General features: G+C 37.6%; 1 protein-coding gene and 2 long non-coding RNA genes across 4 annotated transcripts; 1 reads left to right on the top strand and 2 right to left on the bottom strand.

The window, feature by feature from the left end:
* Window positions 1-1,398: 1,398 nt before the first annotated feature.
* Window positions 1,399-3,037, bottom strand: LOC143351705 (uncharacterized). The gene is made up of 3 exons (XR_013081799.1): window positions 2,726-3,037; window positions 1,897-2,168; window positions 1,399-1,801 (listed from the first exon to the last, which is right to left on the bottom strand). It is a non-coding gene; the product is annotated as an uncharacterized LOC143351705 (long non-coding RNA).
* Window positions 3,038-3,301: 264 nt separating this feature from the next.
* Window positions 3,302-16,291, bottom strand: LOC143351697 (ATP-binding cassette sub-family G member 8). Of its 2 annotated transcripts, none has more exons than XM_076783518.1 (7): window positions 16,143-16,291; window positions 7,488-7,612; window positions 6,607-7,103; window positions 5,824-6,106; window positions 5,142-5,647; window positions 4,383-4,849; window positions 3,302-4,314 (listed from the first exon to the last, which is right to left on the bottom strand). In XM_076783518.1, exons 2-7 carry the CDS (start codon window positions 7,598-7,600, stop codon window positions 3,718-3,720), a joined length of 2,463 nt encoding a protein of 820 aa, XP_076639633.1. In that variant the 5' UTR covers window positions 7,601-7,612; window positions 16,143-16,291; the 3' UTR covers window positions 3,302-3,717. The 2 variants fall into 2 exon arrangements, with proteins under 2 accessions (XP_076639633.1, XP_076639635.1); XM_076783520.1 differs by lacking the exon at window positions 16,143-16,291 and adding an exon at window positions 8,127-8,583.
* On the top strand, window positions 6,970-15,077 carry LOC143351706 (uncharacterized). The gene is made up of 3 exons (XR_013081800.1): window positions 6,970-7,827; window positions 8,887-9,042; window positions 14,300-15,077. It is a non-coding gene; the product is annotated as an uncharacterized LOC143351706 (long non-coding RNA).
* Window positions 16,292-16,396: the final 105 nt, after the last annotated feature.

Below are 16,396 nucleotides of genomic sequence, written 5' to 3' on the forward strand. Positions count from 1 at the left end.
GCCAGACTAGAATCAAAAAAAAGAAATTAGCCGACCGTTTAGGATGTAAAAAATAACGCTAAATTATTTTGGTTAACAGTCGTATGGTGGATGGTCGGACGGCGAAGATGGGTCACTTTTGACCCACGTTTACAAGCTTAGAGAACGGCCTTTAAACTATACATATTTATAAAGTGTAAATGTCGTTCGAATCACGTGCCATTTGTATTCAGTAGTGTTTTATAAATAAGGTATAATTATTTTCCAATAAATAGTGAAATAACACTTCAGAACTAAGTCAGTTATACAACTAGAAACTTCAATGAATGCAAGATTACACACTATTTTTGGAATAAAACATTTTTGTTGCTCGCTGCTAGCTTTTTGAGACACGAATATTAGAAACATTTCATTGTCTTAAAAACAGACGCAGATAAATTCAAAAATTTCACTCTTTGCTTGTGATCTGAAATGGTCTGGTTCTATTTGTAGGACAATAACGACGAATGAACAGTTCTAATTTCAAAATAAATTGTAATTATCTGTTATTGTTTCTTATTCGTGCTTCCAATCGAAACGCCCCTAGTTAGAGGCAACCCAATGCTTACGTGAATCAACCACGTGTCTGTTAAGGCGTGAATTCGTAAAACTAGGAGCGAGAGTAAATTATTTTTTGCTTCAGAACACTCAATGACGTACTCCCTCCAAATTACATCAAAGGCGTTGAAACGACGAGATCAGCGTTATTATTAATGATTATCCAATACATGCGTAAGATCCACCTTTACAAACTTTTGAAATTTAATCCTTATGTCAATAACCAAAATACTCATCCAGTGACGTGAATTAATATTCGGACTTGATTAATATAGATTACTCTAACGAAATCGAGCATAAAAAATTGAACATTAAATTTTAAAAAACAAAATTGACCTTTATAGCCCCTCTACGCATCCGCCTATAAATAAATAATTTATAACATATTATACACCACCTTAAACCTTACAACTTTTGTAAATAACATTTTCACATAATGTTTGAAATAACGGAGACATTCAAGTGGATAAGATACCTGAGACACAGTGTATAATATGTACGTTTAACAATATTATTATAATATTAATATATATAAAATGTTGAACGATATTACTGATGAGAACAAGCATATAAATATTTTTGAAGTTATTTATCTACTTACTCGATAATTTCTTCATAAATTTTTATTTTAAAAATGCAAATTGACGCACAATTATCTAAAGAAGGAAGGTCTAATCTATTTTACGATATTACAACAAGAATATTGTAACATTTTTTCAATGAAATGTGAAAAAGGTACCCAGGCATCCGGTTATTGACATAAGGTTAATACTCATGAGCAAAGCAAGAAAGACACGCAATGCGATTGAACGTTACCGTGTACATGTATGCCTTTAATTAACATCGTTTGTTAGAAAATACCTTTTCCATCGAGATCCAAGAATACGTTTACGCACGAAGCTGTGTATATTGTATGTATATATACAGGACGTATAAGTTACGTGCTAATACAGGATGGTGGGCACATGGTGGTAGGTGGGAAAGTGGTGCCAAAGTAAAATAATCAATGAAGAGGCGAACGGTACCACGAGGGAGAAAGCGAAAGAACTTTGTACGTTCGCGCCCACGCGGACCTACGAGCTCGTTATCCCATGTTGTTTTTATTCTTCCTGCCATATACATTCCCGAGACCTTGCCAGGAATTGTGCCGAATCGCTAGCGATAGGAAGAGTACGATAGTTCTCGCGCACCGGTGCGGGTAGCTCAGGTCCATCAATTCTGCTCGCTAAAATACCAATTTCGTTTCCATTACAGGTCATGCAGGTCACGTGTCATTTTCGTTCGTGTGTTCGTTTTTCGAAACTGTCATTTTCAAATTACCTAACCTATTTCAGATTTTCCTCATAACCTTGTCGCAACTGTACTTTGTTAGACATTCAAATGAATTCTTTTCTGGGCGATCAACTCGAAACTTGTGCGGCTATATTTCGGGTTTGCTTTCCTTTTTCGACTTTAATTCCAGTTCCTTCGAAGCGTTCGTTCGCCGAATTAGTATAAATTGACGATGAGCAATCGTCGTAAATGCCAACTTCCGCCGATGAAAGTAATTAAACTCGTCGTGTAGGTTGTGTGCGACTGGGCGCATCGGTTTCCTAGAAAAAGTACAGACTGGCAGAAAGAGGTTTTTTTCTCTAATATCGTCGATTTCAATCAACTTTCTTATTTTTTTTTTTTTTTAATATTATTTATTTAATCACGATCAGAATATTATTAATCTTCGTACACAATTATTACGCAATCAAGTAAAAGTTAAATGGACCGTTGTTTTCTATTCTATGTTCCATGTATTAAAGGTCGATTCATTGATCAGTTAACGTACCACGAATTATGTAACGTCAATTTCCGGTGCTTCGATCGGTCAGAAGTTGCAAGATCATCGAATTTCATCGTCAGATCTATAATTAGAAACTGCAACGTAACCTTGTAAAATAAACGAGCCGGATCGTAACGCGTGTATTTGGCATTCAAAGATAAACGATCGCTCTGTAAATTGGATTGTTAAAGTTGCAACTTTCAAACTTATCGTATTCGTAATCTGATCTTCGGTCGAGATTGTCAATGTACTGTGACAGATAAAGAAGAAAAAAATCGATGCACGATCGGTTATCAACATTAGATAAATCATAAAATAATCGTTCGAGACAATTACCTGGGCCCGTTTAATTAACAAATGCAGACAATCTATTTTCTTCAACCATTGCTCTTAGAATATGCACCGTGGCGTTAGCTGATAGATATATTTACTCAATGGTATATCGATTTGAACCGCCTAAATGTCTCCGGTATTAATAAATCATGAACTCGCTTTTAGATGGGATTGAAACTCGTTTTGGGAAAAGGTACATTATTGATCTTCAAAAACGTGCGAAATTATTAATGAATACTTTTTACTCCATGTTACCTAGTTTAAACTAATAAAATATTAAACTTATCAATCGAAGTTTGAAAATATATCAACCGATATTTTTGACGTTGTAGATGGAGCTTATGCTTACGAACAAGGTCTCATATCTTCACCGACTGAGTAGCTACATTGTGAAATGCGTTTATCGATGATTTTTAACGTTGATGCAAAAACTTTTTAAATGGAACGTACACAGAAAATAACGAAGCCCGATTATTGAATATAATTGTAACGATGACCTTTGACAAGGTACCATTTATTTTCGCTCAAGGTTGAAATATAAATAGCGAACGATAAAAGTAAATGCAGGTCTTCTTTTTATTTTATAAAAACATTTTCCATTGATTTTATTATAGCATTACAAATACGGATTATGGTATTGCATTTTTTGTTAAAGCATCCGAAAAAGGCTGCAATATAACGGCTCATTGAGTTTTGGAACTATGTTGCATAAGTCTACTTTGCAAGTCTCTAAAGCTGATCACTTTAGAAAGTCGCAACAACATAGACAATCGAGACAAAATCAATGAGCATGACACAGTATTAAAGTATATGCTTTATAGCGAAGCAAATGAGTGTATTTCTATTAAATAATACTTATTATTGTACTTATACAATTGCAACGCTGAAGGGATACTTTGTTAGTCTTTTAATTATTTGTAAAAAACTGTGACATTGTATTAAACTCCAGTAGATTAAATACAGTTGTATTTTTTCATTTACCACATTGCTGCACTTTATGGCTTGTTTGGTGCGCTTCTGAGTCTTTTAGGAGTAGTATATCTAATGCACAAGAATACTAATACAATCAATGCACTGACAATGGCTATTCCTATTCCCAACCATAATTCTCCTCGTACATTAAACTTATCCAGGGCAATTTCGTACAATGCCAGAGCACCATCGGGTGGTTCACAAGCAGCTTGAACAATAATATCTTGCCTTTGAATTTGTTTTGGCTTGCAGTTGGTTAATTTGCTCATGACTTCAGACTGATGAAGTGGAGGCAGTAATAAAGATAGAGACCACTGCATTGGACTAATCTTTTGATACCAGCTTGGTAAGTTTTCCAAATGCAGCGACACGCCACCAGCCAATGTCATTTCCCCAATTACAATCCCAGAGAACAGAGAAGCCAAGTACGTCCACTTACAAGTATGAGCAAACAGTATACAAATTAAGTGTTGTAGTATTAAGTATAGCAAGCCAATGCCAAGATAGCTCCAAAGGGATGTCAGAGTCTCATCTGGCACAAGGTGGAGGCCTGACATTGCATAACTTGGAGCCAAATAGATCAGGTAAACTATGCACCAAGATAATACTCCACAAATGAGCTGAAAGTAAGAGGAAAATTGGTACTAAACAAGGACTTCTCCAGCTAAATAATGGTTTTTAAATTTACCTCCATTAAAATGTAAATAAATCGTCCATACAAGCCGTCTTTGATATCTCTCTCCACGTTTGGTCTGCAGTCGGCCACTTCGCAAATTGCTATCATGCACAAGGGCCAAAAGAAAATACCCAGACTGGTGTAATGGAAACCTACTCTATCTCTCAGATATAAATTAGAATCCCCAGCAACGTCCCAAAATATTGCACCAAGTAAAATACTGAGCGACGCTGAGACAACGATCTTTCGGAGAAGTCTCGTTAATGTCCAAAGTTGGCTGTAGATCAGCGTTCTCAAGAGCAACGCGTAGATCTGTACGAATATATTAGGGCTAGAAATTGTTGGTGGAAGTGCACCAGGCGGTCCAGGATCGCATAGCCCTGGTAACCTTGTTCTCGCTAATTCGGCTAAATGATCTATCCTCTGCGAAGATTCTAACATTGCTTCTGCCGATAGATCGTCTAGGGTCACTAAGTCGACTGAAAGAAAAAATTGTCTTAGGAACTTCCGTATGTAAAGTTCTCATGTATGAACACTATGTGTATCAATGTAAGATGATAACAATCGTTTCCAATCAATATTCTAATATCATAGATTTAAAGAACTTTATACTTTACTTTCAGTAAATGTCACTGTGATACACTGCTGAGTGTATCCACGTTCGTACCATACATAAACTGATATTCAGTGCTAAATATTACTATTTGATAGATTGTCGTGGACTTGATTTCATCTCTACGGATAACAAAAAAATGACATGATAATACATACGATAATAATCGGAAGGGTTCTTGAAAGGAGGACAAGGAAATTCTGCGAGTGCAAAATATGGCAACATATCCCTCCTGGGACCAGAGTACATGATCCTGCCCCCGGAAGTAAGCGCAACCCTGGAGACCATCGTCAGGATTTCATAGGTCGGTGGATGCAGCGTTAGGACGACGAGCCTTTGACCTCTGCTGGCCCACTGCCTCAGATATTCCACCAAAAAGAAAGCATCGAAAATATCCAGGCCATGCGTAGGCCTGTCCAACGCGAGAATATGGGAATCTTGCAACAGACGACAGGCTAAAGCCAATCGTCTAGCCTCGGAAGTTGTCAATGAATTCACCAAACAATGTTTAGTAGCTTCCAGACCAAGTTCCTGCAGAAACGCATCAGCCTCCAGCTTGGAAGTGTTTGGGCCTCCCCGTAGCAACATATAGAAACTGAGGGTTTGTTGGGCAGTCAAACCAGGACTTAGTCCGCTTTCCGTTGACAAATATGCAACACGTGACCTAAATATATAAAGAAAGTCATTAAATGTTTACGAAAATTCGTATATACAGCGAGTAATAAGATTATTAACAGAGGTATATATTTAAAAAAGAAAGTATTAATTGAATTCTAAGGCTCCGAATCAGATTCGAAGCATTTCATATCCCATTATGTATAGATAACATGTGGATTATACCTTAAAGAACGCGAGGACACAGATCTTCCGTTGAGCAAAATGTCACCTCGCTTGATGCGTTTCCTGCCGGCGATAGTTTCCACGATTTGCTTCCCCTCCTTTTCCGTCGTTGCCATGATAGCAAGAACCTCGGTAGCTCCAGCTTCAAGAGTGATTCCTCGAAGAAGGGGCAATCCATCGGATCCAGAGGCTTCCACTCCGCGTAGCTGCAAATGGGGATGCTGAAGACATGGCACGGGTCTCAGTGGCAAAGCGTAGCTTTCCGGGCCCAGAATACCATGTCCTGCAAATTTATTTTATGTACGACCCTTGTAAAAAGTCAAAGGACAAAGTTTCCAACAAACTTCGCAAAGTGCAAATTATTAAAAATGTATTACTTTGTTGCTGCACATAAGTACATATTTAACACTAGAACTATCAAAGCAGTCAAAATGACCCAAAATTAAAAACTTTTCCCAGGAGTGCCCGAGCACCCTGTATGTTCCACGTTAACTAAGTAAAAAAAAGAATGTTTAGTCATTCAAATGTTTTAAGCAGCGAAAAACATATCTGTAATGTTGAAAACACGTTCTGTTAGGATGACTGTTTATAACATACGTGTTAATAGGAGTCTTAATTAAGTAGACCAAAGTCTATAAAAGGAAACTAATAAAGTAAGCAAATAAAATGCATTAATATTACGTTGCTTTTCGCACCTCTAATGAATGACGCATTTCAGGGTTAACGTGCAATTCAATCTTCTTATCTATTTGTTATGGGCAGATCAGGAATGCGGAAAAGTACCTCTAGGTTCATGAACCCCGTATCCAGGATCAATGGGCGCTATACTGTGCCTCCGGTTGTTTCTGATACCGCCCTGAAGGAGATTGGCCTCGCTCGCGCTTCTCAAACGCGGATTGTCTCTGGAAACCGTTAACTGGGAGTGCGCGTGTTCCCTAGGTGCAGCGTGGACGTGTCTGAAGTCGGGATCGCTTCTGGCGGAGCGCATTGCCGAGGTACCATGGGCAGAGGTACCAGCGTGAGACATCCGACGACCTTCTTCGCTGGAATCATAGCCGCTGGAGCCGTCGCGGTTCCTCGCACTAGGAGGCAGAACTCGAGGCAGACCAAACTTCAAATAGGTATACGAATTGCTGGCCAGTGGACTCTTCGGCCCATATCTAGGGTGCCTCAATATGCTTTGCACCGTCGAGTCCCGAAGCTGGAAATTTCCATAAGGAAGGGGCGATTTCTCTGCTGATCCTAGCGCCGAATCCGTGAAGTCGGAATTCAAGTTTTGCCTGAAAGCGACTCGGTTAGAAGAAGAAGAACGTCTGATCTATCTTTAGTAACTTATCCTAATATCTGCTTACAGGATCATTCTACGCTGTTGGTCAAAATTGTTAGAGTAATCATATAGGTGAGATAAAATCCTTTTAAGAAAAATTCTATTTGTTCAGTTACAAAAATTCACTTATTTATAATCTAGTTATAATAAAAATTGTTCTTAATAGTCAGCAGCTGATTCATGGCGGTGTATTCATCGAAAAATCTTTGTTTTAAATTGTAGCATGACTCTGTACAGCCAAATTCAAAATGTTACTTTAAAAGGTAGCCGATTTGTTACGGCAGGATCCTATAAGATATATTGATCTTTTCTTATTCGATAAGAAAAAAGGGATCACCTATAAATAGACCATGCGTGCAAGTCTTCGCTGGCTGGTGGCTCCAATCCCCTGGTGTCCAGAGCTCCCGGTACCGAGTAACGTCGTTCCAGCTCCCACGCTTCTGAACCCATGGTTTGCGGTACCTGAACAGTTCCATGAGTCTAATATGTAATTATTACACCGTGTTCACAGTTTAACGTCGGTCAGATTTGAATAAGATGCATTAACCCTCGGATGATGGAACGTCTATGCAACCAAACACTCGATTCCGAATCCATCTTACCCTGAATCTGAATTGTATTATTTTGGATTCCAATAAATTCTTTATTTACCAAATTGCATCATTGGCGTATATAAGGTGAGTCGTAATTGATAGTAAAAATTAACGAGTACTTCCTCCTCGGCTAAATTATAAGAAATCTACGAAAATTCACTACACATGTAACTGAGATAATGCAAACAATGTTTTATTTAAATGCTTTAAAAAAAGTATTCGATGATGTAATTTTTAATCTATAAAGCTGCCATAAATTAAATAATATAAATTAGTTAAAATATTGTCTCTACTATACACATATGCTTAATAACAATTAATATTAGCATCAATGGCTACGTATTGAAACGTTATTTGTTCTGGTCACTTATTGGTACATTTACCCTAGTGGTCGAGTAGCGTGAAAGGAAAATATCTGTCTGGAATACCGGTCCAAAACGGATTTATAAGCCTCCACCGATCACGAATCGATGAGGTAGATAGCGAATTCCTCAGAGTAAGCTTCAACGCAGTCGTTTAATAGCAATTTACACTATCGATACAGTTTTACAAAGTTGTTATTTGATAAAACAGATTACTGGATAATATCGCGTATTTACCATGACATAGTTAGATGCCCGGTTGCAATAAATTATTATAGCTCCGGAGCGAGTTATGTTGCAGTTGCGTAAATCCGATATCCAATATCCGATCGCTAATCGCTTTACTTTTTCACATGATTTGAGAACTTGTTAAGATCTGCAATTCAGATGTTCAAACTTGAACGAGTTTCTTTCGCACGAATACTTTCGAAATATTCGAAAGAATGATGTAAAAATTCATAGTAAATACAAACAGAAAATGCAGCCAATTAAAAACTGCTGTTGCACAAAGCAGACGCTTTAATAGGAGCTACAAGAATTTCCACACAGTTTTAGGTTTATCAGAATAGTGATGAAATATTCAAGTACTTGAAATTTGGACCAAAACAACTTAAGTATTTGATTATCCAAATAGCTTGGATATTTGATCACGTTTGAAAAAAATTCACACAGCTTGGTTGCATTCAAGTTCACGTCGTTTGGGTTACTCGATCTACAAGCAAAGTTTTTTCAAAACGGTTCAAGATTCTACGCGAATCTCTAACGCAAAATTTGCTTTAAGTTTCAGTGCGTACGTGTTATTTGTTACACAAACGTTGGTGGATGTTGAAGCGAGGTCAAACGGAACGTTTGCGAATAGACGTAAAACGAAACGACTGGTCGAAGGGAAACCAAAAGCGGATTTTACGAGTTTCTTCATGCGGATGCTGACTGTCTGGTAAGTGTGCACAGACTCAAGTATGCGCATTATTATGCTCATTGTAGATGGACACGAGGAACCACGACATTCCGTTTAACGGTGATACTCGCGACGGACTTGCAAACGCATACGCAGCATCTACTCTAAACGCTGCATCAAGTCTCGACGATCGTACAAGTCGTATCGCAGTCGTTCTCTTCGAGAAATTAACCCTTCACGCTTCTGGCGAAGCTATCAAGCTGACTCAACGTCGTGTTTTGCAGCGTTCACTTTTATTTCGGCTGAAATGTGATTCTTGATCTCTGAGAAGATTCGTACCGGCGCGTATATGAGAATTCAAAACAAAAATTATAACTATTGAACCAATCCATTCTCAACATCCGACTCCTAATACATCTTTAAAGTGAATATAAAAATACATAAAAAAATATACAGGGTGTTCGACCACCCCTGGGAAAAATTTTAATGGGAGATTCTAGAGACCAAAATAAAACAAAAATCAAGAATATCAATTTCTTGACTTAGGCTTCGTTAAAAAGTTATTAAAAAATTAAATTAAAAAATTTGAAATCGTTCTGGAAAAATTATTTTCGGTTGCGGGGATCAATTACAATCATTTTTGGTCATTGCACATACCCCCGAATTCCTACGCATTTTCGAGAAAAAAATTCCTTACCGAAAATCTAATCTGAGGCCCGAAATGTCTGCTCAAATTTTCATGCGAATCTTTAAAACGTCATAACTTTTGAACGGATTGAACGATTTTAATGTTTAAAAAAGCAAACTACGCGTATTTTGATGGAGAATATATACAAATCGCAAAAATATTCGAAAACTTGTTACTTAATCCCGTAAAGTAAGAAAAACCCCATAAAAATGGTCCAATTTTCAAACGGCCATAACTCCTACAATAGTGAATATATTTCAATGAAATTTTTTTCTGAGGTAGTGCTCATGGGTATCTACAAAAAAGTATTAAACAACTTTTCTGTACAGCGCCAACCAAATCGATTAAAAATGAAAAACGAATTTTTAAGAAAAATCGACAAAGGGGGTAGGTGCCTAAATTTTTCGGCGAAATTGAAAAGTTTCAAATCGTTCTAAAAAAATTATTTTCGGTTGCGGGGGTCAATTATAATAATTTTTTCTACCATTACTATGTAATCATTTTCTAGAAAAAATTCAGTACGGGCGGAACTTTAAATGTTAATAACTTTTTAACGAAGTCGCGATCAACAAATTGGTATTCTTGATTTTCATCCTATTTTAATCTCTAGAATCTCTCATTATAATTTTTCCCAGGGCTAGCCGAACACCCTGTATAGAGTACTCTCGATACTACAGAATGGTTTCAATATGGCATTTGTTACATATGAGAACACGAAATAAATTTTGTTAGCGCAAAGCACCACGAAGTTCCTGATACGAGAACGCGAAGGTCTTAAGAAATAAAATATTTAAAAATGTACTGGTATTTAAAAATGTTATTCTGAGGAAAATTGTATAGAAAGGGTTCATGAGCTCCATTAAATTGCTAAGAGAAATTCGTGGAAAAAAAACGGTTTAACCGCTGTGGTACATTTGAAGCTAAAGGTGAAGGGTTAATAACGAATTACAGTTGTATAGCGAGAAAATGTTCGCGGAAGAGCGGTTCTTTTCGCGTCTGGCGGTCCATGCTAATGCTTCCACGTCGGATGGCATTTTTTTTTAATCGAGCCGAAGTTTCCCGTTACTTGTTGACTCACGGGCATACTCTTTGTGCGAAACCGAGCATACTTTAAGCAGGTTCTTGAAAAAAGTGGACCTTCTTTGTACTTCGTAAAGGGAACATACTTGCACGACATTTAACACCGACGATTCCCCGAAACGATTAGAGGTCCATTTAAACGAGCCGTGCACTAGCCAAACAGAAAGAATGAGAACCAAAATTACAATTATTAGCCTAATTGTAAGAAATACTTTTGCACAAAGACACGAAACATTTTAACAACCTACTATTCATTATTACAGCTATGAGTGCTACTTCTGTCATAAGCACTGAACGTTGATTAGCCGACTACGAATTGTACGTATTTGTGAAACTGTTAGCCACCCGTCTACCATCAGCTGATATTTTTACTCGTCATGGAGTAACGGTATGCTCGGCCATCGCTTCAAAGACTAGCCAAGATTCTACGTTATGCACTAATCATCGCCCCTTACAGCGATCCAGCTGCTCCATATTAATGATTATACTCTCCGGGCCTTTTTGTCTTTCCAAGTTCCAGAATTCCCGAATTCCTGTACACGTTTCTTGATACGTTTCTCACAAAGAGATAAAGAGATAAAGAAATAAATTTTCGATACATAAACAGAAAAAAATAGGTAAGTTTTATAAATTTATTAAACCTTATAACGTGTACCGTTATCGATACACATAGCGTGGAAATGTAACTTACAATTAGTCAAAAGCAGCTTGGCAGGGAACGCGTTTAAAAAGAATCAAGTTTCGTAATGGAAATTCCGACATTTATGGCTAACTCAATACGTATCAAAGCTGTTTGGTAGAACCGGAATTAATGGTTGGAATTCAACTGTTCCCACTTTTGTTTTCTTAGCATAGCGCTCTCTTGCCATTGAAACGAGGTTTGTCGAACAATACCAGCATCTAGCACGCGTCTGCGGGTCGTTATTTCTATTATCAGCTGCTAAATATAATCACCGTTTCCACTAGCAATCTTAAATGTATAATTCTTCGAGCCACGATCGCCGTTCGTAATGTCCCCTTATTTTACATACGTAACGCAACGGTTTTTTCAGCGCTCAATAACTATCCTATAACTATTCGAGTTAACTGTTCATTTGCATATCCCGTTTCTGCAATAGTTATATCAACTTGGGTACGAAACGATTTCAAGTTATAGAGGCTCTCACTATTATCCAGACCCCCTTTTCTACCTTCTGTCCCAATTAGACATCTTCTGGTCGTAAGCATTAAAAAAAAAGACGTCTCGTTACACATTCTCTGCTCGAACATTGATAAAGCTTTTCCATACTTGCATATCAAGACGTTTATACAATATATTTATAGAACATAATTAGACAACTTTAATTAATTATATCTCTAAAATTATCGCGTAGCCACAGCCAATATTTTATACATGCCATTAGAAATGTGTATTTTATCGTTCTACAAAAGATTATTGAAATCAAAGTAGTATTTTGTACAAGTCTCACATATTTTTTCCATACGTCATCATATTTCTACAAACGTTCATATACTATATTTTAATATTTCAATTTGTGTGTAACGTTCGATAATGACTCGCTACTTCTTGGCCGTATTCCGTGTTACAAGTCAATTTAATTTATTCTCTCCAGAAGAGCATTTATTAATTTATTAATTTGTTGCGCGTTAGAAGAAATAATGAATACTTACTCGAATCAGGAAATGGCAGACATACATTTGATATATGGACTTACTGAATGTAATTCAGCCGAAGCAAAATATTTGTATATGTGAATTGCTTTTCTAATATACATACGTCTACTAGACAAGAAAACGCTTCAGAAAATCTGTTTATATCCCGATTTTTCCACATTTTATGTTATCTCAATTACAATTAAAAATCTGTAAATTTCTACAGTAATAATCTATTCTGTCTGAAACTCAAATAATTTCTTTTTACTTTCGGATAAATTTAATGCAAAAATATAAAATAAATTTCGATTGGTAACAATTTAACTTTATCTTCGCCGAACATACATAAAAAATCACCTAGAGCAGTTCATAAAATGTTCTTTGAGCAAGAGATTATGTAACTATAAATTTTTTCATTACTTGTATGCCCCCTGTATACCACTGAAGAAGGTATCACGTATTACGAAACAATCTATACTGTATCTATATATGTATATTTATGAAAATGATTATACCAGAAAACTAACGAATACTAAAAGGAAAATATGAAGTAGATTCGAAGATAAGAGAAATTAAATGCACAACCGTATAGAATGTGTACGTATCTCATACATAAATCAGCCTCACCGACTAATACGTAATTGATATTTTAAGGACGTTAATGGTATGTGATTGGCCATGAGATACATAAGCAATACTATAGAAATCGCGATATTCTGGGAAAATAAGAGATAATATGATTGAAAGAAAAGGAATTCCTGATTCCAACGAGACCCACCGACGCACAGTGTGGCATTTATGCCCCCCCCCCCTCCCCTTCTTAACATATAAAGCAGAAAAAAGTTGTTTTATAAAAATATCGCCATAATGAAAAGTTATTCCGTCAATAATTAATCGAATATACATGAGAAAAACATACAAAAGATCAAAAAAATCTGAGGCCGAAAAAATATACATATGTAAGAAATAATAATAATTATAATAAGCATAAAATAATTAAAATTACACTTAATTCAGGAGTAAAGTGACAGAAAAATAACTTTCTTGCTATTATGTTCTACCAAGGACCTAAATTGTATATGTAACAATACTATAAAATGAAACAATGGGAGATAAATATATAAAAAATGTTTCAATTCGAGTATTAATGTTCGACGATGCGCGAGTTACGTCGTCGTAAGATCGTAAGAGACCTCGTTACATTATAAAACGCGTTAACGTGTCTTGTGTTCGATGGAGCATACACGAAGACCGGTAAAAGTGATATTTAATTAATATCTTTCATTAACAGTCCGCTCACGGTACGATAACTTTCATCACGAACCATTAGACGATCGACAACACGCCTGCGTGGGTATGCAAATTCACTTTTCGTCTCGTTAAAGTTTAGACGTCCGTGCTCGAAAAGTGATAGTTCTGTGCTACGAGGTCAGTCCGCAAATTCACGTGTGTTTTCCCATTGAAGTTGCTTAACAAATTAGCGCGGTAACCGTGGCTGAGGGAACAGAATTTCATTTTTCTAACATTAACCAGGAGTACAAATCGAGCCGTTTATTGACCCCTTGGGTACAGGATCCATAGATCGCATGAACCAGTGGTTCTTAAATTATTTTTCCACAGACTCCCTTTGGCAGTCTAACGAAGCTCATGGGCCCCTTCTATGTAATGTTCCTCAGAATAACGTTCTTAAATATTAGTTATGTCAATATTGAAAATCATTTTTAATTTTAATTCTAGTACGCAACGAAGATAAATACATATGTACTTAACACTATTTTGACCAAAGATGTTGAAAAACTCCTTTTAAAATTGTAACTTGAAATTATTTTCTAAGTTTCAATCGTTTTTTCTCAATAGCATGATATTGCGACACAGGTATCTGTCTACAATCTTGGAATTCGTGGACCACAAGTTAAGAACCACTGATTTAGAGGACAACGATATGTACTCTGGTTTCGAAATCTCTTCCGGCGGCTGTGAGACTGTCCCACGCACCGATTTCTACGCTCGCCTCTCAATCGTACACACGTGACAATGTATCTTAATAAAGCTACTGGCCTGGATACCACGTGCATTCACGATTCGCGTATAACATCTAGAAACGATGGAAAGTCTATCAAAAAGCTTGTACGAAGTATCTGAGATCAACGTGTAGAGTAAACTCGACTGACTCCGATATAATTTTACATTTCGTTCACCAAATATGGGACTGCTATAATGACAAATGATGGATGTAATGTTAAGTCAGACATTTATGCAAACAAATAATAAGCAACATTGCGAACCTCTCGACGAATGAAAATATTGTGTTTTCCGGAAATTGACCTATGTACCAACAGAGATAAAAGTTCAGGGGATATTACTCTGCTATTTAGTACCTTATACATCAATATAGAAATATGATATTAATACAAAGTGTCGTATATCTAAGTATTAAAATAACGTTAACATTAAACATCATTTCATTAATAATGTATTCGATAAGATACATTGTAAATGCAATACATGTCTTCGTTATACATAGACAAGATTAGATATAAAGTGACAAAGCAGGAACTACGAAGTGTCTAAATATTAAGATTACTCACTGTATTTTAATTTCAATTAACGCACGACAAATTAGGATTTCGCAAATTAGTCCTGATCACGGTAGCATTGATATCTCTTCCTGGATCGCTTCCTCGTCCGCGCTTGTTCCGCTACTGAAACGTGCGTGATATTACAAAGTACGATATACGAAGGCATACACCGAGGTCAGTGATACCACTTTTTTTAAATATTCCACGAAGGTACGCGTGCCTGTGATGAAAAAAGGGTTAATTATCATTGCAAATCGTTCGTAGTGGCGTCCGTGGCACGTGGAAAGTCGCAGAGGCGCATCCCTTGCGCGCTCGTCGAAGTCTCCCGTTGCAACGTCGTCCACTCGCGTCTCGAATTTTCTTCCCACGCTCGTTCCTCGTCCGATCAAATTTAGATGTATCCGTAACTCCGTTCGATTTACTCAGTCTTCGGCACCATTACGCTTTTATCATCCAGTTCGCGCGGTGAAAGTATCGACAGCGAAATTAAAAGCACCACGTACAAGAATGCCACGGGATATTACACACGCCTAGTTTCATTCCTCGCGGAAGGACTTGGAAATCGAAGTTACGCAAAGGAAAATAATCCATCTCGAGAAGTTCGTCGAACGAAGGCCGTCGAAAATAAATACACCCGTTCCTAATCACCTGTTGCTTTCACCGTGCCGGTAAACATTTCTCATTATGCAAAATCAGGTTCTCCCAATCGTTGAACCGTGACTGCCGCGGAATTAAAACCGTGCACGCCGCCGGTATTAACTGTTTCGCACTTTTCTGCATTTTCTCCTTTCGAACAGAAACGCGCGAGCTATCAGAGAGGAAAACGCGCGCAAAAATTCAATCGCGTAAGCGAGAACGTGTTTCGCCGTAGCCAGCCGCAACTCGCAGTTTTTGCGTACGCCGTTTCGGCCGAGTTCCTTCCTTTCGTGAAATCGAAAGAAACGGTACGACGCGTCTTGCTATCGCGTTAATCGTCTCTGCGAGGAAACAATAGAAATGGAGGACCGTGGCTGCTCGCGTGAAAAACAAATTCTCACGTGTAAGATACACCCGGAGTATTCGGACGCGCCGGAGGCAAAGTTGAAGAAAGTGCGGTCCACTCGTGAATCGCGAAGCGAATCTTCGTGACAATGACTCACCGCCGGTATTCAGGATGAGCTTTCAACTGAGCCTCGTCGAGTCAAGGTGATGCTGCTTCTCCATTCCGGCGAATCCTTCTTCTTCGTCTTCTCCTCTTCCTTCCCTGGCGGATCTTCTATCGGGCTCTGTCAGTCGATACCGAAGCCGTAAATGACACGGTTTGTCACCTCAGGAATCGTTTCCCGCGAACGCATCACTCGATTCGCGATCGCGATACCGCAATAGCATCGGTATGTCCGACGCTTGCCTCGCC

Source organism: Colletes latitarsis, chromosome 2, assembly GCF_051014445.1.
Source record: "Colletes latitarsis isolate SP2378_abdomen chromosome 2, iyColLati1, whole genome shotgun sequence".
In the NCBI taxonomy this organism is placed as follows: Eukaryota; Metazoa; Arthropoda; class Insecta; order Hymenoptera; family Colletidae; genus Colletes; species Colletes latitarsis.